This window comes from Thalassophryne amazonica, chromosome 7, assembly GCF_902500255.1.
Source record: "Thalassophryne amazonica chromosome 7, fThaAma1.1, whole genome shotgun sequence".
Lineage (NCBI taxonomy): Eukaryota > Metazoa > Chordata > Actinopteri > Batrachoidiformes > Batrachoididae > Thalassophryne > Thalassophryne amazonica.
In genome coordinates, this window is record NC_047109.1 from 3667388 (window position 1) to 3694535 (window position 27148).

The following is a 27148-nucleotide window of genomic DNA, read 5'->3' on the forward strand; positions in this document are numbered from 1 at the left end:
GCGACACCTTTCTGAAGTTGGTCAGTGAACGCCAAGTGAAAATCCACCAATCCACACTCCCATCAGCCACCTCGTTCAGTCTACTGATCTCTGTGGAATCACAGACCATCCTGGATCCAGACTAAGATCCAGACTTTCACTGACTTCCTGGACTTGGCCATCAGAAGTAATAATAAGGGGAGGTGATGGTCTAGTGGTTAAGGTGTTGGGCTACCAGAAGATCCTTGGGTCAAATCCCCACCTGACTGGAAAATCACTAAGGGCCCTTGGGCAAGGTCCTTAATCCCCTATTGCTCCCAGTGTGTAGTGGGCACCTTGTATGGCAGCAGCCTGACATCGGGGTGAATGTGCGGCATAATTGTAAAGCGCTTTGAGCGTCTGATGCAGATGGAAAAGCGCAATATAAATGCAGTCCATTTATTTACCATTTAATAATAAATTTCATTTATAATTCGCCTTTCATTAATAAAAATCTCAAAGTGCTACAGAAAAAAATAAAACCAAGGATCAACAAGAGATTAAAAACAGAAAATGTTAAAACAGTCAGTAGAACAGAATAAAACATAAAATGGATAATAACATGGAATGAAAAGACTAAGACATTATTTAATTAATTAATAATTAATGTTAATAATACTAATAATAATTAATCAGTATTAGTAATAATTAATCTTTTTGATTAATCATTAATTGATAGTAATTAATTAATTAGTAATTAAAATAAATAAACACTTGAAATATATCAGTCTGTGTGTAATGAATGTATACATGATACAAGTTTGACTTTTTGAATGGAATGACTGAAATAAATCCACTTTTTCTTGATATTCTAATTATATGTCCAGCACCTGTATGTATGTTCTGGGCTGCATCTAGTTCTGTTAACCTGATATTTCTTTTTCAAATTCTCCCATTTTTTGCATCCAGCTCTATTTCCTTTAGACATTTCCTTGATAAATAATCTCAGTCTGTCAGGACGTCAGGTTGTGTGTTACACATGTACATGTGTGTGTAGATATTTTACAACTTCCTTCTTCTCATTTTCTGCCTCATTTTCTTATTAGGAGTCGAGTGTGTTCAGGGCTCCCTGTTTGTTTACTAAATACACACACACGTGTTACAGACCTTGAAATCCAACAGCAGGGGGCGCTGTTATCCAAAGATTTATGAACATATAAATTAACCTGCTTATCCTTTGTCATGATTTTCTCCGTTGTGAGATATAAAAGTGTCTTATCGTAGCGTTCGTGTGTATGTGCATTATAACGCCTCAGTGCACGAGCGACGTTACGATATTCTTCAGAACGACAATATACACAACATGCATCCAGCAGCAGACACGTTACTGTCATAGACAACTGCCTGTAAAGTTTTATGGCAAGTTATAACTTTCTAAACAGTGTAATTTGTAATGAAAGCCATTTCATTTGTGCGGCTCTTTCGGCGCCATGTTTGTTTCTGTGGAGACAGCAGTAAGCTCCTCCTACCCTCCAAACGGAGTGTGCATCCAGATTCACTCCAAACGGAGGGGTTTGAAGCCCTCTGCCTTCCCCTCCGCCTCACTTCAAAAAGAGAATTGAGACACCCCTCTGTCTCTCATGCCCACGCAAAACGGAGGGGACGGGGTAAGACGAAGGGCTGAGGGGTAGAATTGAGATTCAGGCCCTGTCTCCCATGATGTGATGTGAGGTGCGAGGGAGATGGAGAAGATTAGTGTTGTATGAATGGAGGAAACGGGAGGATGTGTGGGGAGTAAGGAGGTCTTTGAGGTATGTCGGGGCATTGCCACGGATGCATTGGTGGGTGATGAGAGCAATCTTAAAATGGATTCTGTAGGTGGTGGGGAGCCAGTGAAGGTTATGGAGAATAGGTGTGTTGTGCTCCTGTTTACATCCTCTCATCAGAATTCTAGCTGCACTGTTTTGGATGTATTGGAGCCTTTAAAGTTTTTCCAGAGATCCCAAAGAGCAGGGAGTTACAGTAGTCAAGCCTGGAGGAGACAAAGGCATGGACGAGTTTCTCAGTTTTTCAGTGAGGGTGAGGGAGGGGCGGAGCTTGGAGATGTTTCTGGGGTAGAAAAAGCAGGTCTTAAACAGGTGACTGATGTGATTGTCACATGTGAGGTGAAGGTCTAGTCTCAGACCAAGGTTAGTAACGGTAGTTGACAGAGGGATGTCTTGACTGGAGAAGGAGACGGTGGTTATAGTGAATGATTGTACCTGATGGGGTGCTGAATACAATGGCTTCTGTTTTGGAGCTCGTTAATTGAAGAAAGTTTCGACTCATCCATGTCTTTATCCCCTCAGAACGTGGACAGAATGTGAGGGTGGTGAGTGGAAGAGGGGGCGATAATGAAGAGGAAGGCGCCCAAGAGGAAAAGGGGTTGGGATCTGGCCTTAAGTACAACTGTGTGTCATCAGCATAGCAGTGGAATAAGATGCCATGCCGGCTGATGACAGAGCTCAGTGGCAGCATGTACAGAATAAATAGGAATGGGCCATGGACAGATCCTTGAGGTACACCACAGGAGACAGGGGCTATCTGGAACCTGACATTTCCCAGGCTGACATACTCAGTCCTGTTGGTGAGGTATGATGAAAACCAGTCCAGAGCAGTGTGGCAAAGTCCAATATCAAAGTGTAGGTGGTTAAAGAGGATGTGATGGTTGACGATATCAAACGCAACTGTCAGGTCGAGAAGGATGAGCAGGGACGTGGAACCAGCATCATCTGCCATAGGAGAGGGGGAGGTGAATCTGTATGTGCTGAAAGAGTTGAACTGGTAAAGACATTTACTGATCTGGAAGATCGTATGGAGGTTGAGACCAGTTGTCTGCCTTGATGGTTGGCATCCAGGACCCAAGGTGGTTCTGTGATGTCACGGATTGAGCTGATTTGACTTTTATCTGTGCAATGGCAAACATATTTGCAGCGGTGTGCTTGGAAGCACATGTTTGCTTTCCTCAATCCAGCAAAAAAAATTGCGACAGGCATTTGTCCAAGTGTAGATCTGATGGTAATCTCCCCGTGAACACTGCAGCTACAGGATTTAGCTTCCCCGCATCATGGAAGCATTTTTATGTAAAGCTAATGGAGGTGTTCAACAGAGAGAAACATACAGTACATGACATCAATTAGATACTGAATATCACGTGACACAGAATCCACCAATCAAATTTCAAGGATGTATTTCACTGTCTTTGCTCAGTGTCTGTCTCACAGATTGAAAGAACAGGTTTCAGAGTTACAGTGGTCTCACCTGGCTTCCAGTCCATCAGGCTGTCACTGGGATCACTGTGGTATTTATCAGAGTATCGCTCCACGTCTGTCCAGAAATAAGTAAAAAAAAAAAAAGTAAAAAACCGCAGTTCTGCTCAGGGACCAGTTGTTGTGACTAAGATCCAGGTGCTCCTGACTGAAAGTTGCACCAGGATTTCTACCTGTTATTCAAAAAGCTATCAGTCCACTGATGAGCTCTGATGTGTAATTTAACATGATAGTATAGTGCAGCAGATAAGTGAATATTTACTGAGGGATCCTTCAAATGGTGATGCAAGCACCAAATCTGGCACACATACTCCTTAGACATTACTCTTTTAAAAATGCAGAGTAGCCACATGAACTTTCAATAGGCGGCCAAGAAGGGGTCAATTGAAGAATTACACAGGGGTCAAAATTTAAAAATGCTCCAATCATATTGAAACATATTCCATATTATTTGTCTGATCATAAAGATTCCAAAAAGGTATAGTTTGGACTATCTGTGAATAAATGTTCTGGAGTTATGGGGTAAAAACAGCAAAAACACTGTGAAAGGTCAATTTCAGTTTGTACAGGGGTCAAAAGTTAAAGTTGCTCCAATTTAGGTAAAAAGTGGTGCAAATTATTGGTTGAACTAATAGGATTAATAAATGGAATAGTTTTGACTGTGTTGTGTGCTTGGTTTGCAAAGTAAAGGTTAAACAATGTCGGCATCCATTGGATTCTATGACATGTGACATACGAGGTCTATTAGAAAAGTATCCGACCTTATTATTTTTTTCAAAAACCATATTGATTGCGTCAGACAAGCTTGAACCCTCGTACGCATGCGTGAGTTTTTCCACGCCTGTCGGTTGCGTCATTCGCCTGTGAGCAGGCTTTGAGTGAGGAGTGGTCCACCCCCTCGTCATTGTTTCATTGCGAGGAAATGGCGGAATAATTTGGGCTTTTTTTCCATCAGACTTTTTTCAGAAACTGTTAGAGACTGGCAGCTGGAAACCATTAGAAAAATTTATCTGGCTTTTGGTGAAAATGTTACGGGCTTGGTACAGAATAAGGAGTGTTACTGTCGCTTTAAAGACGGCCCCCAGCGGCTGTGGGGCGCGCCGCGCTCCGAAGCCACCATCGACAGGCTGAACGACCATTTCATTTCTAAATGGATGGCTGTCTGAATCCGTGACCATCGTGTGCCATTTCTCTGGTTATAACAAGAGCTGGACATCAACCATTTTCCGGCAGATTTCACTTTTAACAAGAGATTTTGTCATGGAAAGCCGAGCGGCTCCGCTCGGCTTTCCGCTGGGGGCCATCCTTAAAGTGACAGTAACACTCCTTATTCTCTACCAAGCCCGTAACATTTTCACCAAAAGCCAGATAAATTTTTCTAATGGTTTCCAGCTGCCAGTCTCTAACAGTTTCTGAAAAAATTCTGATGGAAAAAAAGCCCAAATCATTCCGCCATTTCCTGGCAATGAAACAACGACGAGGGGCTGGACCACTCCTCATTCAAAGCCTGCTCACAGGCGAATGACGCAACCGACAGGCGTGGAAAAACTCACGCATGCGCACGATGGTTCAAGCTTGTCTGACGCAATCACACGTGATTCAAATCCATATGGTTTTTGAAAAAAATTAAAAGGTTGGATACTTTTCTAATAGACCTCGTATGTTACCCTGTAACATGATAACTAAGCATGATACATGATGCAAACAATTCCTTTTTAAAACCATATTCACTCAACTAATAATTTGCATCACTTTTTACCAAAATTGGAGCAACTTTAACTTTTGACCCCTGTACAAATTGAAACTGACCTTTGTCACCATTCTTGCTGTTTTTACCCCATAACTCCAGAACATTTATTCACAGATAGTCCAAACTATACCTTTTTGGAATGTTTATGATCAGAGAAATAATATGGAATACCATTCAATATGACTGGAGCATTTTTAAATTTTGACCCCTGTGAAATCCTTCAATTGACCCCTTCTTGGCCGCCTATTGAAAGTTTATGTGGCCACTCTGCATTTTTAAAAGAGTAATGTCTAAGGAGTACGTGTGCCAAATTTGGTGCTTGCATCACCATTTGAAGCATTTTGTTCAGTTTTCCGCTGCACTATAGATTAAACAAGTTTTCAGATTAATTATTACTTTTCCAGGCAGGGGATGAACACATGAACATCAGTATGGCACTGTAAGGAAAATCTGTTCTCAAAAACTGAGAAGGACACTAGTGAGGGAAGCCACCAAGACACCTTGACAAACCTGAAGGCTGGACATGTCTGCATGTCTCCGTTTTCACTTTATTTTTTAGCCTCAGTCATGCTAAGCACTAACCTGTGCTGCAGTAACACTGCTAGTTTAGAGATCATGTGACTGGCAATCTCTGCTTTGCTGCAGTGTTGCCAGATATAATCCACAGCAAAGAGAATAGGAGTGCCAAGAGGCGAAGCTCTAATAGATAGATTTTAAAATATTGTCTAAAATTGATTTAGACAACAGCCACTAGCAGCGCCGTAGAAGCGTTGCCGCCATGTTGGACTGTTGAGCTTATTATCAGTAGTTTCGAGCATGGAGTCGGGCCCGATGGGACCCGATGGGTCAGGCCGGGTTTGGACAAATATTTTGAAATGATAATCAGGTTTGGGTTCAGTCACGTCAGCACGAAGACACTGAACTTCTGGAACTTTTCTGAAACGATTGTGTCATAGCCCTGCCTCTCTAACCTCAGCCACTCATAAGGAATCTACTTTTGTCTTGGTGGATCATTAATTGGGTTTATTTTCATTGTGAGCAGAATGCTGAAGAGATGATGGATGTCTGTGGTGAACGCTGACCGTGGATAAAAGGAGCACTGTGACGATGACAAAATCATTGCAGAAAGGACTTTCAGCTTTTTAAAAAAAGCAATTTTTTTTTTCTTCTTGTTGGTGGCGGGACAAAGAGGGAGGGCGTTTATTCACAAGCAATTTCCACAATAAGGAATTAAAGTATTTCCAGACTTCATCTTATGTGGACAAGACTCTACTTGAGTACCAAGATGGCGGCGCATACAGGAACAGTGGCTTGAGGCTCCTCACTATTTTGCACCTTTTTGTGTTTTATAAGTATATTTATTCTTCTCCTTACACAAACATTTCACAGCAACCCCATCTACAGCCACCAAGACCTGATAAACACTGGATATCAGGCAAAAATGGAAATTATTACTGCCTTTTCACGGCCCCACAATATTCCAATGGAGACAGCAAGACTGCCGGGCACCCCGTGGTTTGTTATCAGGCCTAGCAAGCATCGGAGGCGGCACAGGGAGAGGAAGTAGAAGCACGGATGCACAGATTCTGGGTCTGCTAGTTCAGCTAAAGAACCAACCATACAGACATCCGCTACCATCTATCTTCCTCACTCATGCCAGATCCCTTGCAAACAAGATGGATGAGCTGCAGTCACAGATCGCCTACAACCGCCTCATCCATGAGTGCTGTCTGGTGATTGTTAGCAAATCCTGGCTGCGCCCACATATCCCTGACACCACAGTGGAGGGAGCAGGCCGCACCATTCACTGCTACGACCAGTCCAAAGCCTCCGGGTCGGTCCAAACAGAAAGCCCTGGAAGACAAAGGAAGTCCAGACCCTCATCAGAGCTTATAGCTCTGTTTTCAGGATGGGAGACAGAGCTTGCGACAGCACCACCAGAGCTGACCTGAGGAGGGGCATCAAACAGGCTAAGGACTCCTACAAAAGGAAAATAGAGGGATAACTGGTGGACAATAACCCGCATTAGATGTGGAGAGTATCCACGCCTTGATCAACTACAAAGGCCACAACCTCTCCAGCATCTGTCAGCATCAGCAGCACACTGACAGAGGAGCTAAACAGCTTCTTTGCCCGGTCCGAGGCCACCACCACACACCTGCAGTCACTGCATCCACCTGGTTCCAGCAACTTACCTCTCTCTCTCCAGGAGCATGAGGATCAGAAAAACCTAAGAGCAGGTGAACCCCAGGAAAGCTGCTGGCTTTGATGGCATCCCAGGGGCGGTGATTCAAGCATGTGCAAACCAAATGGCAGGGATCCTCACCAAACTCTTCAACCTTTCCCTGACACATGCAACCATCCCCACATGTCTGAAGGCCTCCATCATAAACCCCATCCCCAAAAATCCTGCCATAGACAGCCTGAATGATTACAGACACATCGCACTGACATCTATAATCATGAAGTGCCTGGAGCAATCAGCCTCCCAGCAAATCACCTCCCTCCCTCAGCCCCCACTAGTTTGCTTACAGGGCAAACTGGCCTACGGAGGATGCCATCGCTCTTACTCTCCACACAGCACTGAGCCACCTAGAGAACAAGAAATGCTATGTGAGGATGCTCTTCGTGGACAACAGCTCAGCGTTTAACACCATCATACCATCACCAAACTGCTGAAATTACAGATCCCCCTCCCCACCTGTAAATGGATTAAAAACCTTCTGATGAGCCTCCCACAGTCTGTGAGACTCGACCCCCACAACTCCTCCACACTCACACCCAGACCTGGTTCCCCTCAAGGCTGCCCTGTACTGTACGCCCTGTACGCCTACGACTGCTCTCAAACCCACCCAACCAACCACATCATAAAATATGCAGATAATACCACAGTGGTTGGACTCATCTGCAATGGAGATGAGACAGTGTACAGGGCTGAGGTGGAGGAACTGTCACTCCGGTGCTCAGAGAACAACCTGACCCAGGTTTCCGGGCACCAACATCTCTGCAGACCACACCTGGACCTCCAGTGTTGGGACTCTGGTTAAGAAGGCTCAATGGTGGCTACACTTCCTGTGTGTTATCAGGAACAACAACCTGGACACAAAGCTGCTGCTAGCCTTCTCTCACTCCTCAGCGGAGGGCGTAATGAGATACTATCTGGGTGTGTGGTACAGAGGCTCCACAGTTGAGGACAGGAAGGCGGTGCAGAGGGCCACAAACACTGCCCAAAAGATCATTGACGGCCTTCTGCTCCAGGTTACAAATCATCACCAGATTCTGTTCTGGTGGCTGGGCTTGCCACGAAGCCCAGTCGGGCACAGCCCGAAAAAGCAACGTGGACTTTCCATCTCCACCCTGTGGGCTCACCACCCGCTGGTGTGGGGTGCGCTGTCCTTTGGGTTGCAGTGAAAGTCAAGGGTCTCGGCTGACCACACCCGGGTGGCAGGGGCTAGCTCCGGGGGTGTGGAACGTCACCTCGCTGTGGGGGAAGGAGCCGGAGCTTGTGCAGGAGGTGGAGTGATACAGTTAGATCTGGTGGGCCTCGCCTCCACACACAGCCTCGGCTCTGGAACCACTCTCCTTGATAGGGGTTGGACCTTATTCTTCTCTGTAGTTGTCCAAGGGGTGAGGCACCGGGCAGGTGTGGGGATTCTCATGAGTCCCCGGCTGAGCGCAGCTACATTGGAGTTTACTCCAGTAGATGAGAAGATTGCCTCCCTGCGTCTTCGGGTGGCAGGGGGGAAAACTCTGACTGTTGTTTGTACATATGCACCGAACAGCATTTTGGAGTATTCGGCCTTCCTGGAGTCCCTGAATGGAGTCCTGTATGGTGCTCCGGTGGGGGACGCCATTGTTCTGCTGGAGGACTTCAGCGCACACATGGGCAATGACAGAGACACCTGGAGAGGTGTGATTGGGAGGAACGGCCTCCCTGATCTAAACCCGAATGGTCGTTTGCTATTGGACGTCTGTGCTAGCACAGACTGTCCATAATGAACACCATGTTCGAACATAAGGATGCTCATAACTGTACATGGTACCAGAGCACCCTAGGTCGAAGATCAATGATCGATTTTGTGATTGTATCACCTGATTTGAGGCTGCATGTTCCAGACACTAGGGTGAAGAGAGGGGCAGAGCTGTCAACTGATCACCATCTGGTAGTGAGTTGGATAAGAGGGTGGGGGAGGACTTTGGACAGACATGGTAAGCCCAAACAGATAGTGCGGGTAAACTGGAAACGTCTGGAGAAGACCACTGTCCGCACCTCTGGCAGAGCTTCTCCAGCATCGCTGTGGAGGTTGGGCGCACTGAACCAGAATGAGCAATGTTCAAAGCTTCCATTGCTGAAGCAGCAGTGGGGAGCTGTGGCCTGAAGGTCTTAGGTGCCTCAAGGGGCAGCAACGCTCAAACACCATGGTGGACAACGGTGGTCAGGGAAGCCGTCCGACTGAAGAAGGAGTCCTTCCGGGATATGTTATCTCAGAGGACTCCAGAGGCAGTTGCAAGGTACCGACAGGCCCGAAGGGTAGCAGCCTCTGCTGTGGGGGAGACAAAGCAGCGGGTGTGGGAGGAGTTCGGAGCAACCATGGAGAAGGACTTTCGGTCGGCACCAAAGTGGTACTGGAAGACCGTGAGGCACCTCAGGAGTGGAAAACGGGGAACCATCCAAGCTGTCTACAGTAAGGATGGGACTCCATTGACCTCAACTGAGGATGTAATCCAGTGCTGGAAGGAACACTTTGAGGAACTCCTGCATTGACCGGCGCACCCTCTATAGTAGGGGCAGAACTGGAAGCTGATGGAGGCTTTTCATCAATTTCCCTGATGTAAGTCAATTAGGCAGTCAAGCATCTCTGCAGTGGCAAGGCCCTGGGGGTTGATGAGATCCGTCCAGAAATGCTGAAGGCTCTGGGTGTGGAGGGATTGTCTTGGATGAGACATCTCTTCAACATTGCGTTGAGGTCTGGGACAGTGCATAAGGAGTGGCAAACTGGGGTGGCGGACCCCATATTTAAAAAGGGGACCAGAGACTGTGTGCCAACTACACGGGCATCACATTACTCAGCTTCCCTGTTACAGTCTACTCCAGGGTGCTGGAAAGCAGGGTTCTGGCGATCGTCGAACCTCGGACTGAAGAGGAATAATGCGGGTTCTGTCCTGGTCGTGGAACAACCCACCAGCTCTTTATTCTCACAAGGATCCTGGAGGGTGCCTGGGAATATGACCACCCAATCTACATATGTTTTGTGGACTTGGAGAAGGCGTATGATCGTGTACCCCGGGAGATACTGTGGGAGGTGCTGCGGGAGTATGGAGTGAGGGGGTCCCTTCTCAGGGCCATCCAATCTCTGTACTCGCAAAGCGAGAGCTGTGTTTGGGTGCTCAGCAGGAAGTCAGACTCATTTCCGGTGGAGGTTGACCTCCGCCAAGGCTGTGCCTTGACACCAATCCTGTTTGTGATATTTATGGACAGGATATCGAGGCGTGGTCGGGGGGAGGAGGGTTTCCAGTTTGGTGGGCTCAGGGTCTCATCACTGCTTTTTGTAGATGATGTGGCCCTATTGGCTTCATCGGCCGGGGACCTCCAACACTCATTGGATCGGTTCGCAGCCGACTGTGAAGCAGGTGGGATGAGGATCAGCAACTCTAAATCTGATGCCATGGTTCTCAGCAGGAAACCGATGGATTGCCTACTCCGGGTATTGAAAATGGCCTTGCCCCAAGTGAAGGAGTTGAAGTACCTCAGGGTCTTGTTCACGAGTGAGGCGACGATGGAGTGTGAGATTGGCCGGAGAATCGGCGCAGCAGGGGTGGTACTGCATTCTCTCTACCTACTGTTGTGACAAAAAGGGAGCTGACCCAAAGGCGAAGCTCTCCATCTACAGGTCAATCTTCGTTCCTACTCTCACCTATGGTCGTGAGGGTTGGGTCATGACGAAAACAACTGGATCGCGGGTACAAGCAGCCGAAATGGGCTTCTTCAGGAGGGTGGCTGGTGTCTCCCTTAGAGATAGGGTGAGAAGTTCAGTCATCCGTGGGGAGATCGGAGTAGAGTTGCTGCTCCTTCGCATTGAAAGGAGCCAGTTGAGGTGGTTCAGGCATCTGGTAAGGATGCCCCCTGGTTGCCTCCCAAGGGAGGTGTTCCAGGCATATCCATCCAGGAGGAGACCCTGGGGAAGACCCAGGACTAGGTGGAGAGATTATATCTCCACACTGGCCTGGAAACGCTTCGGGATCCCCCAGTCAGAAGTGGTCAATGTGGCACGGGAAAGGGAAGTCTGGGGTCCCCTGCTGGAGCTGTTGCCCCCGCAACCCGAACCCGGACAAGCAGTTGAAAATGAGTGATGAGTGAAGCAACATTTTACAAAAACACAAAACTGTAGAGCTGCCTTATTTCTCTCCCCACCATCTCTACCGGTGCGGTTCAGATGGTACATCCTGTTCATGCCGTGTGTGCGTGTCGGCAACAATTATACTGAATTTATGAGATGATGAGATGAAATAAATGGTCAAAACTCCTTAAAAAAATAATTTAAAAAAGGAGCATATATGAATGAACTGAATAAAATCATGCATACGTGTGTTAAAAAAACATAAAAGAAACCTGATGTGGAGAAACTCTGCAGTGATGATCAAAAGCAGAAATCACATGAAGCAGGTGAGAACTCTGAACATTAATAGGCTGTTATTTTCCAAAGGAATTTATTTTAGAAAACATGAAAAAAACAGGATGAATTCATCATCACACTTAAAAGAACTAAAGCAAAAATAAAAATACAAGCTGCTCGTTATTAGGCTGCATCCATATGTTTTATTTATTTCAAAGTAAGGTACCTCTTATTTTATTTTCAAAAAACATGGGGAGTCAAATCACCCTGCTTTGTTCAGGGCTGTGAAATGAAAATTGTGAAATCCATGGAAAAATTGCAGGGGGTCGGGGGGAGCAGCTTCTTAGCCTAGGCGCTGAGCCTAGGCTCGTGTGTCATACGAGGTCTGTGATAAAAGTAACGGACCTTATTATTTTTTTCAAAAACCATATGGATTTGAATCACGTGTGATTACATCAGACATGCTTGAACCCTCGTGGGCATGTAAGAGTTTTTTCACGCCTGTCGGTTACGTCATTCGCCTGTGGGCAGTCTTTGAGTGAGGAGTCACCCACCCTCTCGTCGTTTTTTCATTGTTTAGTAATGGCTCAGAGACTGCTGCTTTGTTTGATAAAAATTTTTTCAAAAACTGTAAGGCACAACTGAGTGGACACCATTCGATAAATTCAGCTGGTTTTGAGTAAAAATTTTAACGTCTGATGAGAGATTTTGGTCTGGTAGTGTCGCCGTAAGGATGGCCCACGGCGCCTGATGGCGTTCTGCGCTTGGAGGCGGCAGCGTCTCACCGTTTCAAGTTGAAAACTTCCACATTTCAGGCTCTGTTGACCCAGTAAGTCGTCAGAGAACAGAGAACTTTCAGAAGAAGTCGGCATGAGGAGTTTATTCGGACATTCTATTGTTAACAGACATTTTGTAATGAAAGAACGTGCGGGCAGAGTCGCATGTTGGGTCGGACCCGACCGCGGGGGGTCGCGACAGGAAAAACACCTGCGTTGGAAACCTTAACGGGCAAGTTGGAACATGCCCAAGCTGTTAAACAATTTATCAGTTACTCACTTGTTGAAAGCCATCAAAAGCCGCCTGAATTTTACAAATGGTTTTCAACACGGAGGTGTTTTTCATGTCGCGGCGCACACAGATTCGCCAAGTCGTCACGGAAACGACTCGGCGTATTTGCGCGCACGTCTTTCATTAAAAAATGTCCTTAAACAGTGGAATGTCCGCTTAAAGTCCTCGTGCTGGCCTCTTCTGAATCTGCTCTGTTCTCTCACGACGTCCTGGGTGAATTAAGCCTTAAATTAGGATGTTTTCAGGTCGAAACAGGCCGACGACGGCGCCTGGAAGCACTGCAGGACATCCTGCTCCGAGGGAAGTCCTTACACCGACAGAAACACCCCATAATCTCTCATCAGCCCTTAAACTTTTCACCAAAAACCAGCTTAATTTCTCGAATAGTGTCCACTCGGATATTCCTCACAGGTCCAGAAAAAATGTTGATAAAGCAACGCGCGCCGTCCGCAGCGGCTATTCAGACAAAGAGATTCCGACGGGCGGGGTGGAGCACTCCTCACTCAAGGCCTGCCCACAGGCGAATGACGTCACCGACACGCGTGAAAAAACTCACGCATGCGCACGAGGGTTCAAGCATGTCTGACGTAAAAACATATGAATCAAATCCATTTATTTTTTGAAAAAAATAAAAAGGACCGCTTTTTTTCATCACAGACCTCGTACGTCACACTGACAAAGTGAGGAACCTTGGGGTAATTTTTGATCCTACATTGTCCTTTGACCTCCACATTAGAAATATTACTAGGACTGCTTTCTTCCAGCTGTGAAATGTAGTGAAGATTCGTCCCATCCTGTCTATGGCTGATGCTGAGACCCTGATTCATGTGTTTATCTCTTCTAGATTGGACTCCTGCAATGTTCTATTTTCTGGTTTACTGCAGCCCAGCATTAGGGGTCTCCAACTGGTTCAAAATGCTGCTGCCAGATTTTTGACATGAAGCAGAAAGTTTGACCACATTACACCCATTTTGGGGTCTCTTCACTGGCTTCCTGTCCCAGTGAGATCAGATTTTAAGGTTCTGCTACAAACCTATACAACTGTTCACAGACTGGCACCTCCCTACTTAGCTGAGCTAATTAAACCTTATGGGGCGCAACTTTATCTAAATTCTGGGTCTTTTAGTGAAGCTTAGGGCTAGTGGCTGGCGATCACCTTAGTATTTCTTCTGTTTTTCTTGTTGCTTAATGCTGACAAATTATATTGTATATGTTGTCTTTCTGCCTGATTCTGTTTTTTTCCTCTCTGTTTAAGGTACAGCTCCATCCAGAAATGCAAGTGGGTGTCTTCTTCTGCAGGCCTCCTGTCTTGTGTACCAGCATGGACTCCTAAAATGTCCTGTATATTTGTATTGTCAATTGTGTTGGTACCATGGCTCAAGCAGAGAGTCCCCCCTTTGAGTCTCGTCTAGGTGAGGTTTCTTCCTCAAATCATCAGAACGAGTTTTTCGCTACCACTGTCGCCTGTGTGCTTGCTCTAGGGGTTGGTAAGGTTCAACTTTACTTCTATGAAATGCTATGAGGCAACTTTGTTGTGATGTGGTGCTATATAAATGAAATAAATTGAAATTATCAAGTAGAATATGATGATCCACGGTATCAATCCAACAGCAGCAGAACCCTAGTGGTGTCTGAATCCAATTGCAAGCAGAAGATCATTCACCACTTTAGTGAGAGCCGTCTCTGTGGAGTGATATTTTCTAAAAGCAGACTGCAGTGGCTCAAAGAGATTATTCTCACTAAGATAGTCTACGAGCTGCCGTGACACCACTTTTTCCAGAATTTTAGAGCAAAATGACAGACTTGATATCAGCCGATAGTTTTTCAATACACGAGGGTCAAGATTAGGTTTCTTAAGAAATGGTTTAATCACTGCAGATTTGAAACATTTAGGAACAGATCCAGAAGTTAATGAAAGATTAATAATTTCCAGCACAGTAGGCCCAAGAGTGGACCACAGGTCCTTAAACAGTTTTGTTGGTATAGGATCAAATAAACAGGTTGTGCTTTTTGTTGACGTTACGAGTTTCATCAGTACGCCTAATGAGATACTATCAAATTCTGTAAATCTAGGTAATACCTCAGTAATGGCGCCCACCTCAATAGCAGGGTGATGTGGCTGGGTTAATGCATGCTGGGATATGTTTAACCTAATGTCTTTTATTTTCTTCTCAAAGTAACCCAGGAAATCTTGTGCTGTAAAAGGAGAGCGAACTACAGGTGGTTGTCCATGAATAACTGTTGCCACCGTGTCGAACAAGAACTTTGAGTTATGCTTGTTTTTGTTGATCAAATCAGAGTAATAGGTCCACTTTCTACCCAGTAATGCATACTTATATTATACAAATAATGAATGTTGTGAGTTCAATGGTATGAATCTTTCATGAGGTGAAAGCTGGAACAAACCATCCAATGAGCCAAAGCCGAGGTGAATGGTTTGCTCCAGCTTTCACCAAATTAAATATTCGTTCCATTGAAAGAATATAAAAACATTCATTATTTGTTTTTATAACGGCTAAAATAGATCCTTGTCATTTGATATTTTATTAATTTATAAACAACAGAAAAGGGACTTACATTTTGGTGTTCCACTGCTGCTAAAGTCCAAATTGTGATGTGTAGTCCATTGATGCTGTGCACTGACTTCAGATTTCCATAAAAAAACAAGAATTTGTGTAGTTCCTCAGTCCAGCCAAAAATCATGTCAGCTTTTCATCTGAACAGCTCTTCATGCATCCAGATGGCTTGCAGCAGAGTGGATTTTGTGTGTGTGTGTGTGTTACAAGAATTAGCAGAGTCAGTTAGCTCAATCAAATCGTCGTCTCGGTAGAGTTATTGTCCCCCGCGCATGCACATACACACACACACACACACAACTGGGTTGGCACTTGTGCGCACATGTACTACCAAAAGAAAAAAGACTGGACATCCTCAGTGCAGCGCAAAAAATCACATCAGAAATTAGTCCAGCTTTTCATTCTAACATCCTGCTATCAGCCTTCAGACAGCACAGTGGATTTGTTTTGTGTGTGCATGTGCACGCGTGTTATGTGTGGCCGTGTGCACGCGTGTGTGTGCGTGAGGGTGTGTGCATGTGTGCAAAGTGCAATAGTATAGTACCAAACGTATGGAACCAAATTTGCACTTGAAATGGAACCAAACTACACTCTAGAGGCAATGCAACTATCAGGTTTGGTTGACAGGACAGGCAGGATGCAAATGTAGGTACACAGCTTTGTGGCATAAAATCATTTACTTGAGCTGCAGGATGAGGTCAGTACACAGAAAAGCAGTCCACACAGAGCAACAAAATCAAGAACATCAGGCTAAAGGCATGGTCGAGGTACATAAGCAGGTGATCAAAAAAACACAGAGACGCAACCAGAGCAAGGCAAAAAGATACGGACAAAGCTGGAAAGAGGCACTAGGCACACTGATCTGGCGAAGGACAAAGGCAAATAGTGAGACTTATAAAGCACCCAGGTGATTAACTGCAAATCAGGAACAGGTGTGTGGAGAAGCTCCCAGAACCGGGATGTGGCCAGACAGAGAGAAATACCCACCACCAACAGCCCAGAGAGAAAGGCAAGAAACAACAGGACAGGGAAAACCCAAGCAGAAAGAAAGAACAGAGACAGAGCCAGAGACAGAATATAACCATAACTCACAACCCCAGGAACCTGACAGCAACACAAATTGCATGAATAATCCATGTCATGTGACATACGCACCAAACACATGACAAGGATCCACTCAGCCATTATATAATCTAAGATAGCATCACGCTATGCGAGGTGGAATACTTCTAATTCTGAACTGCGCCATTTACATTCTAGACCTCTACCCTTATGCTTGAGATCACGCACGTAATCACTGAACCAAGGTGACTGTGTTTTGGGGGGTGTGGTTTTAATAAAGGTGGCGCAATCATGTTGAGCATAATTTTGAGCGCTGCGTTTAAACTATCCACAAGACTGTCTACTGATTGGGCATTTTCCAAATGTCAAGCTAAGCTACCAGGCAGTCTAGCTTTGAGTTCAGTCGTAGTTGAGGAGTTGATGCATCGCCGTAGTGATAAATAAGGTTGTTGTTCCACTAAACACGGCCGTGAAACTGTAAATCAGAGACCATTGATGTAAGAGGCATGATGTGAATATTCCTGACAGCAATACCACGTGTGAAAACCAAATCCAGGGTATTTCCACTAAAGTGCGTCGAGTCCTGAATGCATTGCTGGAATCCTAATACAGCCAAAATTTCCATAAATGGTTTGCAGAGGGGATCAAAAGGCTTATTTATATGAATGTTGAAGTCCCCCACAGAATGTTTTCTGCACTAGTTGACAAGTTAGAGATGAACACACCAAATTAATCTAAGAATTCAGAGTATGGGCCAGGGAGCCTATATACAGTAACAAAGTAATACAGTTGATTTTTATTCTTCTGACCTTGGCAATACGTAGCATCATGGGCAGAGCGGAGAATCAGATACTCAAACGAGTTATATTTGTGACCCCCAACAGCTAATAAGCTAAACCTAGATTTAGAAATAACAGCAACAACCCCACCTTGCTTCGCATTACGAGGGACGTGATTAAATGTGTACGCAAGTGGGCAGACCTCATTTAAGGGGAGGACAGCTAGAGTACTGACGGGGACTAGAAGGAGAGAGCATATCTCACCCATATTGGCCTCTCTTCATTGGCTTCCTGTTAATTCTAGAATAGAATTTAAAATTCTTCTTCTTACTTATAAGGTTTTGAATAATCAGGTCCCATCTTATCTTAGGGACCTCGTAGTACCATATCACCCCAATAGAGCGCTTCGCTCTCAGACTGCAGGCTTACTTGTAGTTCCTAGGGTTTGTAAGAGTAGAATGGGAGGCAGAGCCTTCAGCTTTCAGGCTCCTCTCCTGTGGAACCAGCTCCCAATTCAGATCAGGGAGACAGACACCCTCTCTACTTTTAAGATTAGACTTAAAACTTTCCTTTTTGCTAAAGCTTATAGTTAGGGCTGGATCAGGTGACCCTGAACCATCCCTTAGTTATGCTGCTATAGACGTAGACTGCTGGGGGGTTCCCATGATGCACTGTTTCTTTCTCTTTTTGCTCTGTATGGACCACTCTGCATTTAATCATTAGTGATCGATCTCTGCTCCCCTCCACAGCATGTCTTTTTCCTGGTTCTCTCCCTCAGCCCCAACCAGTCCCAGCAGAAGACTGCCCCTCCCTGAGCCTGGTTCTGCTGGAGGTTTCTTCCTGTTAAAAGGGAGTTTTTCCTTCCCACTGTAGCCAAGTGCTTGCTCACAGGGGGTCGTTTTGACCGTTGGGGTTTTACATAATTATTGTATGGCCTTGCCTTACAATATAAAGCGCCTTGGGGCAACTGTTTGTTGTGATTTGGCGCTATATAAAAAAATTGATTGATTGATTGACAGCTGTTGGTTTAAGCTAGGTTTCACATAACCCAATCATATCTAAGTGATGATCCATAATTAGATCTTTAATCAACAGTGATTTTTAGGACAGTGACCTTATGGTAATGAGATTGACAATTACACTGTTGGGTGTTTTCCCTCCCTGCCACATAAACTGCACTATAACCATAGTGGATTTTCTGCACTAATTTACCCACTAAGGATTCAAGGATTCAAGAATTCAAAGAAATTTTATTGTCATATGCACAGAAGAACATGTTCCCTGCACAATGAAATGTGTCTACTGCATTTAACCCATCCTAATTGCCAGTAGGAGCAGAAGTCGCCATTAGGCGCCCGGGGACCAGCTCCAGATGTACATCCCTGCCTTGGTCAACAGCAGGGCTGAGCAAACCAACACCGACCCATAACAAACAACACACACAACACACAACACATAGGCCGGCCCGGAACATAAAACATATATATGAAAGCAAAACACGAGGGAAAAGGAGAAAAAAAAACCCTCATAGCCGCTGCATTACACAGCTGCAATGAGGAAAAAAATCCCCATCAGCACAGAAAACAATAATCACACAGACAAAAACAAGGACACAGGACGACAACCGAGATTTGGAAAGGTCCAGTTTATCAGAACACTCCAGAGGCAGCCTGTTTGGCGCCGTCAACGGCCTTGTCCGACAATCCTGAAGGGGGAGGGGGCAGCCCTGCACAGTCCTGAGCTGAACACAGTCAACGTTAGAGCTGGAGAAGCTGAGGGGAGGGGGGAAGACCAGGGAGTGAGGCTTAAGTGTTGATCTTCTGAGGAGGTTTTATCACAGCGACCTTGAAGTGCAGCTGTATTTGGGGAAGCCAAATGAATAGCCAGATTAGCAGACGCCTGAAAGATTCCACAGTTCTGAGAACAGAGTGGCTCTCAATGCATCTGAATGTAGAATGTGGTCTTCACAGACGGTCAGAGCAGGTTTCCAGGGCTGCAATTCTGCTCGAGATGTTTTCCAACGCGCAGTTAACCCCCGCTGACTGCGCAGCCACTGCCTTCCCAATCGAATCAATCATGTAGGGCAGCCTGGAAGGACCAATCAAAGCTGCTTCCACTTTCTTGATTTTCCGGTAAACCACCATAGTGCCCGCTCCACACATCAGAAAACCGGTCACCACCAAGCCAAATATGTACACATCTTCGACGTCCTCCACAGAAAGCATGTAAAGGCACATGACCTGCCATCTCCTCCACGAGTCCATCACGTAACCCATCACATGTGTCCCGGCAGGACAGGTCGGGTCGTCCGCCCCCGAATGTCTTGTAGAAAAAATGGTGTCAATTGCGTTCAGAGACCACTTTAACAGATCCATTTTTGTCGTTTTCCAGAAGAGCAAAGCTGCAGCCTCACAGACAACACACCACAGAAGCAGGAAAGATAAGGAGGGAGGGAGAAGAGAAAAGTGCGTCCATCTCGGCTGAGTGCAAGCTGGCAAAAAACAAAAAAAAAGATAATGGATTCCATGTCCATATTTGTCATAAGCCTTGCAGGGTCTCTAATAACCTGCTCCGTGGCCTGCTGTATAGTCCTAATGTTACCCTCCCTGTAGAGCTCTATTTATGTTTACAGACAAGATGGCGGCGCCTTCCCCAGTAGGGTGAAGGCTGTCCAGCATTAGCAAGCCACAGTGGCCCCAAAACGAAGGCCAGTTATCAATTAAATTAAAGTGTTGCTGTCTACAAAATTTAATAATGTCAGCCTGCTAAATGCTTCATTACCCCGGGAGGGGAGGAGACCTCAGACTATTAATTGATGCTGACATATCTTTCTGGTAAGGTCATAAGTCCTCTCTATGTCCATTTTTATGACCTCAGAGTGCTTCATTCTGACATCGTTGGTGCCGACGTGAATAACTATGAGACTGTATCTTGTGTCATGTTCCTTTGTCTGTCTACTGTTCTGCAGCATCAGCACCCCAAGATAGGAGGCAATGTCGGGAGCTCTGGCCCCAGGAATAATTTAATGTCAGCCGACTTCTGTAAACTGACTATGCGGGTGATAGAATCTCCTATCACTAAATTCCAGATTTTCGGCCTGGAGATAAGAGTGGAAGTGACCCATGGGCTCAAAGGGTTAACAACAAGCATATCCAAGGCTGAAAACCGGTTCACAGTTCGCAGTGGCGAGTGTGATCCAGGTACCACAACCGGGCACCAAGTCACACATGACTTCCTCCAACTAACAACCATCTGAAAGCTGTCGTCCGCAGTCGGCATTGCTAAGCTAATGCTGGCTGGCACGCTAGCTGGTCCAACACTAACCTTGTCTGGAGTGCCCGCAACATCTATCTCCACTGAACTAAGAAGCTGTTCTAGCTTACGGACATGGCTCTCTAATTGAGCCACCATATCTGCCAGCATCATGCAGGATTTATGTAAAGTGTAAAGTAGTGTATTTTGTGCACCAGAAAATCCAATAGTGTAACCAAGGTAGTGTAAGCTAACTGCTAATGACAATGCTGAACACAACTAAGATTCACACAGGAGTAAAATAATGAGCTAAAATTCACAGCAGTTAAACTGAAAAACTAAGTATTAGAAGTATTAGACTGGTAGAAACAGTAATTAAAGAAATGATTACATTCGTGCAAGCTAACTGCTAACAAAAACGCTAACTGCTCATAAGATTCACAACAGGAGAAATTTAGTTAAATAGATTCACAATAGATGCACTTAAAAACTAAAAGAAGTGTTAAACAGAAATAGAAGAAACAAAAACAACCTTGTCATGATTAGAAGGGCATCATTCAGCACGCAAATAAGAGGTAACTTACTTTGAAATAAATAAAACATATAGCTGTAGCCTAATAGCTTTCAAAAATATCATAAAAATTAGCAGCTTATATTTTTATTATTGCTTGAGTTCTTTTAAGTGTGATGATGAATTCATCCTGTTTTTTTTCTTCAGTCACGTTTTGAAAATAAAACGGCTACATTAAGCTCAAGATCTAAAAAAAATTCCTTTGGAAAATAACAGCCTGTTAAAGTTCAGAGTTCTCACCTGCTTCATGTGATTTCTGCTTCTGATCATCACTGCAGAGTTTCTCCACATCAGCTTTCTTTTATGTTTTTTTTAACACACGTATGCATGATTTTTATTCAGTTCATTCATATATTCTCCTTTTTTAAGGAATTTTTGTTGGGAAGGTGTCGTAGCACGGACCCACAACAGGGGGCGCAAATGAACGGACAATGAGTAAACCAAAAGGTAACAATTTAATGTTGTGACACTACACAACGAAAAGATACAGAAAATATGCACAGTCAATTAGCACCAGGTGACGTGTGGCAGGCTCGAAGATAGGAGACCCCCCCGACGAGAGAGAAGCCGTACTCCACACGGCTTCCACCACCAACGGCCTGAAGAACACCGGAGCCGCCAAGTCCTGAATCCCCAGGTGGCCTCTGTCCCCGGCTGTCGACCCTGGTACTGCTGGCAGAGAGCAAAAAACAGGATGTGTGAGTGTGAGTCCGCACACTCAGTAATACACAGTCCAACACTGATGGGAGGGAGCACCTCCACCTCCAATCATACACTTAAGCAGCTCCTGTCAGTCACTTATCTGGAGGGAGTGGGAGGCGAAGACGTCGCGGTTCCCACAACACGCCGCTCCAACAAAACTGTCCCACAGGAATAAACGGCTGCAAACAGAGATCAAAACGTGGATTAATCCAAATACTGCAGAGAAGGATTACCTCTGGAATGGTAGTCGATTTCTCGGCGAGGAGGTGGAGTTGCAGTCCGGCTTTTATGGTGGTGATGATGATGAACGAGTGACAGCTGGTGCAGGGGATGAATGACAGCTGTCACTTCTTCTAGGTCTGGCGCCCTTTCATGCTTGGAGCCCGCACTCCAAGCAGGGCGCCCTCTGGTGGTGGTGGGCCAGCAGTACCTCCTCTTCTGCGGCCCACACAACAGGACCCCCCCCCTCAACGGCACCTCCTGGCGTCCGCCCAGGCTTGTCCAGATGCCGTGCGTAGAATTCGGCCAGGAGGGCCGGGTCCAGGATGAAGCTCCTCTTCACCCAGGAGCGTTCCTCGGGTCCATACCCCTCCCAGTCCACCAGATATTGGAAACCCCGGCCCTTACGACGGACGTCCAGGAGCCTGCGGACTGTCCAGGCAGGCTCCCCGTCGATGAGCCGGGCAGGAGGCAGCGTTGGTCCGGGAGTACAGAGGGGCGAGGTGTGGTGTGGCTTGAGACGGGAAACATGAAAGACGGGGTGAATCTGCAGTGAAGCCGGGAGTCGAAGCTTCACTGCGGCCGGGTTGATGATCTTGAGGATCTTAAATGGTCCGATGAATCTGTCTTTCAATTTAGGGGAGTCAACACACAGAGGGATGTCCTTGGTCGAAAGCCACACCTCCTGCCCAGGCTGGTATGTGGGGGCCGGGGAACGCCGGTGGTCCGCATGGGCCTTAGCCCTCGTCCGGGCCTTTACCAATGCAGAGCGGGCGGCCCGCCACACCCGGCGGCACCTCCTGAGGTGGGCCTGGACCGAGGGCACACCGACCTCTCCCTCCACCAACGGGAACAATGGGGGCTGGTACCCCAAACATGCCTCAAAAGGGGAGAGGCCGGTAGCAGGCGAAACTTGGCTGTTGTGGGCATACTCGATCCAGGCCAGATGGTGACTCCAGGCCGCCGGATGCGCGGAGGTGACACATCGGAGGGCTTGCTCTAACTCCTGGTTAGCCCGCTCTGCCTGGCCGTTGGTCTGGGGGTGGTACCCGGACGAGAGACTTACGGTGGCCCCCAGCTCCTTACAGAAACTCTTCCACACCTGTGAAGAGAACTGGGGGCCCCGATCCAAGACGACGTCCGACGGTATCCCATGCAGCCGCATGACGTGGTGGACCAGGAGGTCTGCCGTCTCTTGGGCCGTCGGGAGCTTCGGGAGGGCCACGAAGTGGGCCGCCTTGGAGAACCGGTCCACTATCGTGAGAATCACGGTGTTGCCCTGGGACGGCGGGAGGCCCGTGACGAAGTCCAGGCCGATGTGAGACCAGGGGTGATGAGGCACTGGCAGGGGATGGAGGAGTCCCGTCGTCCTCCGGTGGTCCGCCTTACCCCTGGCGCAGATGGTACAGGCGCAGATGGTTCCAGGGACGCCCACCAGAAGCGCTGCTGGACTACTGCCACGGTCCTGCGCACTCCGGCATGACAGGACAGCTTGGACCCGTGACAGAAGTCCAAGACGGCAGCTCTTGCCTCTGGTGGGACGTATAGTCTGTTCTTGGGGCCAGTCCCCGGGTCCGGGCTTCTTGTCAGGGCCTCCCGGACGGTCTTCTCCACGTCCCAGGTGAGGGTGGCCACGACAGTGGACTCGGGGATGATGGTCTCAGTGGGGTTCGACAGCTCCGCTTTGGCTTCTTCTTCATGCACCCGGGACAATGCATCTGGTTTTTGGTTCTTGGTCCCGGGGCGGTACGTGATCTGGAAGTCAAAGCGCCCGAAGAACAGAGACCAGCGGGCTTGCCTGGGGTTCAGCCGCTTGGCGGTCCGGATGTACTCCAGGTTCCGATGGTCCGTAAAAACCGTGAAGGGCAACGACGCCCCCTCCAGCAGGTGTCTCCACTCTTCAAGAGCCTCCTTCACCGCGAGGAGTTCCCGATTGCCGACGTCATAGTTCCGTTCAGCTGGGGTCAACCTGCGGGAATAAAAGGCACAAGGATGGAGAACTTTATCAGCCTCCACGCTCTGGGACAGCATGGCTCCTATCCCTGAGTCAGAGGCGTCCACTTCAACTACGTACTGGCGATCAGGATCAGGCTGCACCAGAACTGGTGCAGTCGAGAACCGGCGTTTCAACTCCTGGAACGCGGCTTCGCACCGATCCGACCAGGTGAAGGGGACTTTGGTGGAGGTCAGGGCAGTCAGGGGGCTAACTACCTGACTGTAACCCTTGATGAACCTCCTACAGAAATTTGCAAAGCCGAGGAACTGCTGTAGTTTCCTGCAGCTTATCGGTTGGGGCCAATCTCTCACCGCCGCAACCTTGGCCGGATCAGGGGCGACGGAGTTGGAGGAGATTATGAACCCCAGGAAGGACAAAGAAGTGCGGTGGAACTCGCACTTCTCGCCCTTCACAAACAGCCGATTCTCCAACAACCGCTGTAGGACCTGACGTACATGCTGGACATGGGTCTCAGGGTCCGGGGAGAAGATGAGTATATCGTCCAGATATACTAAGACGAACCGATGCAGGAAGTCCCGCAAGACGTCGTTTACCAAAGCTTGGAACGTCGCGGGGGCGTTGGTGAGGCCGAACAGCATGACCAGGTACTCAAAGTGACCTAACGGGGTGTTAAACGCCGTCTTCCATTCGTCTCCCTCCCGGATCCGAACCAGGTGGTACGCGTTTCTAAGATCCAATTTAGTGAAAATTTGGGCTCCATGCAGGGGCGTAAACACAGAATCCAACAGGGGCAACGGGTATCGGTTGCGAACCGTGATCTCGTTCAGCCCTCTGTAATCAATGCATGGACGGAGTCCGCCGTCTTTCTTGCCCACAAAAAAGAAACCAGCACACATCGGGGAGGTGGAGTTTTAGATCAGCCCGGCAGCTAAGGAGTCCCGGATGTAGGTCTCCATTGATTCGCGTTCCGGACGTGAGAGGTTGTACAGTCTACTGGACGGGTACTCAGCGCCCGGGACCAAATCGATGGCACAATCATACGGTCGGTGCGGGGGAAGAGTGAGCGCCAGATCTTTGCTGAAAACGTCAGCAAGATCATGGTACTCCTTTGGCACCGCCGATAGATTGGGGGGGACTTTGACCTCCTCATTAGCCGTAGTGCCGGGAGGAACCGAGGATCCTAAGCACTCCCGGTGGCAGGTTTCGCTCCACTGCGTCACAACCCCAGACGGCCAATCAATCCGGGGATTGTGCTTCACCATCCATGGAAAGCCCAAAATCACTCGGGAGGTAGATGGTGTGACATGGAACACTATCTCCTCCCTGTGATTCCCAGACACAACCAAAGTCACTGGTTGTGTCTGATGTGTGATTACTGGAAGCAGGGTGCCATCTAGTGCTCGCACCTGCAATGGTGCCGGCAGAGCCACCAGAGGGAGCCCTACTTCCTTTACCCATCTGCTGTCCAGCAGATTGCCTTCAGACCCAGTGTCTACCAGTGCTGGGGCGTGAAGGGTTAAATCCCCACAAAGGATTGTTACTGGGATTCGTGCAGATTTGCGGGGTTTTCCCGCGTGCGTGTTATGGCCCACCCTTAGCCCAGTTTCTAAGGACGGGCGTTGTAGTTTGACCGTTTTAGGGCAGTCCTTCTGCATGTGCTCGCAAGAGCCGCAGACAAAACACTCCCCGCGGGCCAGCCTCCTTTGTCTGATATTTGATTTTAATTTGGCCCTGCTCGTGTCCATAGCCTCCTCAGCAGGGGGAGCTGTAGCCACACGGAGCTCTCTGGCAGTGAAGCGTGGGGACGACGTCACCTTGTCGGAACCGGAAGGGGGAGGGACGGCTCGTGCCCGGTCACGCCCCCCGGCCTGCTCCCGACAATGCTCGTTTAAACGGTTGTCTAAGCGTATAACTAAATCGACAAGCCCGTCAAAATCCCGCAGTTCCTCCTTGGCCAGTAGGTGCTCCTTAAGGACCGGGGACAGTCCATTTACAAAGGCGGCGCGGAGCGCAACGTTATTCCAGCCGGACCTCGCTGCCGCGATGCGGAAGTCGACTGCATACTCGGCTGTGCTACGGCGCCCCTGTCTCATCGACAGCAGCACGTTCGAAGCGGTCTCGCCTCTGTTGGGATGATCAAACACTTGTTTGAACTCCCGTACAAACCCAGTATACGACGTTAGGAGCCGTGAATTCTGCTCCCAAAGCGCCGTAGCCCATGCGCGTGCCTCTCCTCAAAGCAAATTAATAACATAAGCCACCCGGCTAGCGTCTGATGCGTACATGACAGGGCGCTGTGAAAAGACAAGCAAACACTGCATGAGGAAGTCCGCGCACGTCTCGACACAGCCCCCGTACGGTTCCGGAGGGCTTATGTATGCTTCAGGGGACGGTGGGGGGGTTCGTTGAACGACCAGTGGAACGTCTGATACAGGCCCAGGACCAGCCAGAGGAGTGGCTGCAGCAGCGCCCTGATCGCGCGCTTCCACCCTGGCGGTGAGAGCCTCCACCCTCCGATCAAGGAGGACACTCTGCTCGGTCACAGAATCTAACCGAGCCGTGAAGGCGGTTAAGATCTGCTGCAGCTCACTCAACACGCCTCCCGCTGACGCCTGCACTCCTGGCTCTTCCATTGGCCGTTCAAACTCGGGTTGACGCCCCTCGGAATCCATGACGATGGCCGAGAAATCCTGTTGGGAAGGTGTCGTAGCACGGACCCACAACAGGGGGCGCAAATGAACGGACAATGAATAAACCAAAAGGTAACAATTTAATGTTGTGACACTACACAACGAAAAGATACAGAAAATATGCACAGTCAATTAGCACCAGGTGACGTGTGGCAGGCTCGAAGATAGGAGACCCCCCCGACGAGACAGAAGCCGTACTCCACACGGCTTCCACCACCAACGGCCTGAAGAACACCGGAGCCGCCAAGTCCCGAATCCCCAGGTGGCCTCTGTCCCCGGCTGTCGACCCTGGTACTGCTGGCAGAGAGCAAAAAACAGGATGTGTGAGTGTGAGTCCGCACACTCAGTAATACACAGTCCAACACTGATGGGAGGGAGCACCTCCACCTCCAATCATACACTTAAGCAGCTCCTGTCAGTCACTTATCTGGAGGGAGTGGGAGGCGAAGACGTCGCGGTTCCCACAACACGCCGCTCCAACAAAACTGTCCCACAGGAATAAACGGCTGCAAAGAGAGATCAAAACGTGGATTAATCCAAATACTGCAGAGAAGGATTACCTCAGGAATGGTAGTCGATTTCTCGGCGAGGAGGTGGAGTTGCAGTCCGGCTTTTATGGTGGTGATGATGATGAACGAGTGA

The 27148-nt window shown here is 47.7% G+C and overlaps 1 protein-coding gene across 1 annotated transcript in view; it reads right to left on the reverse strand.

Annotated features, from left to right (window-relative positions):
- polr3glb (polymerase (RNA) III (DNA directed) polypeptide G like b) overlaps positions 1 to 27148 on the reverse strand; it is a 123531-nt gene that overhangs the window by 69490 nt on the left and 26893 nt on the right. Inside the window, exon 3 of the mRNA XM_034173729.1 lies at positions 3259 to 3324. Coding sequence (XP_034029620.1) covers positions 3259 to 3324 — 66 coding nt within the window. The remainder of the gene's footprint in view (positions 1 to 3258; positions 3325 to 27148) is intronic.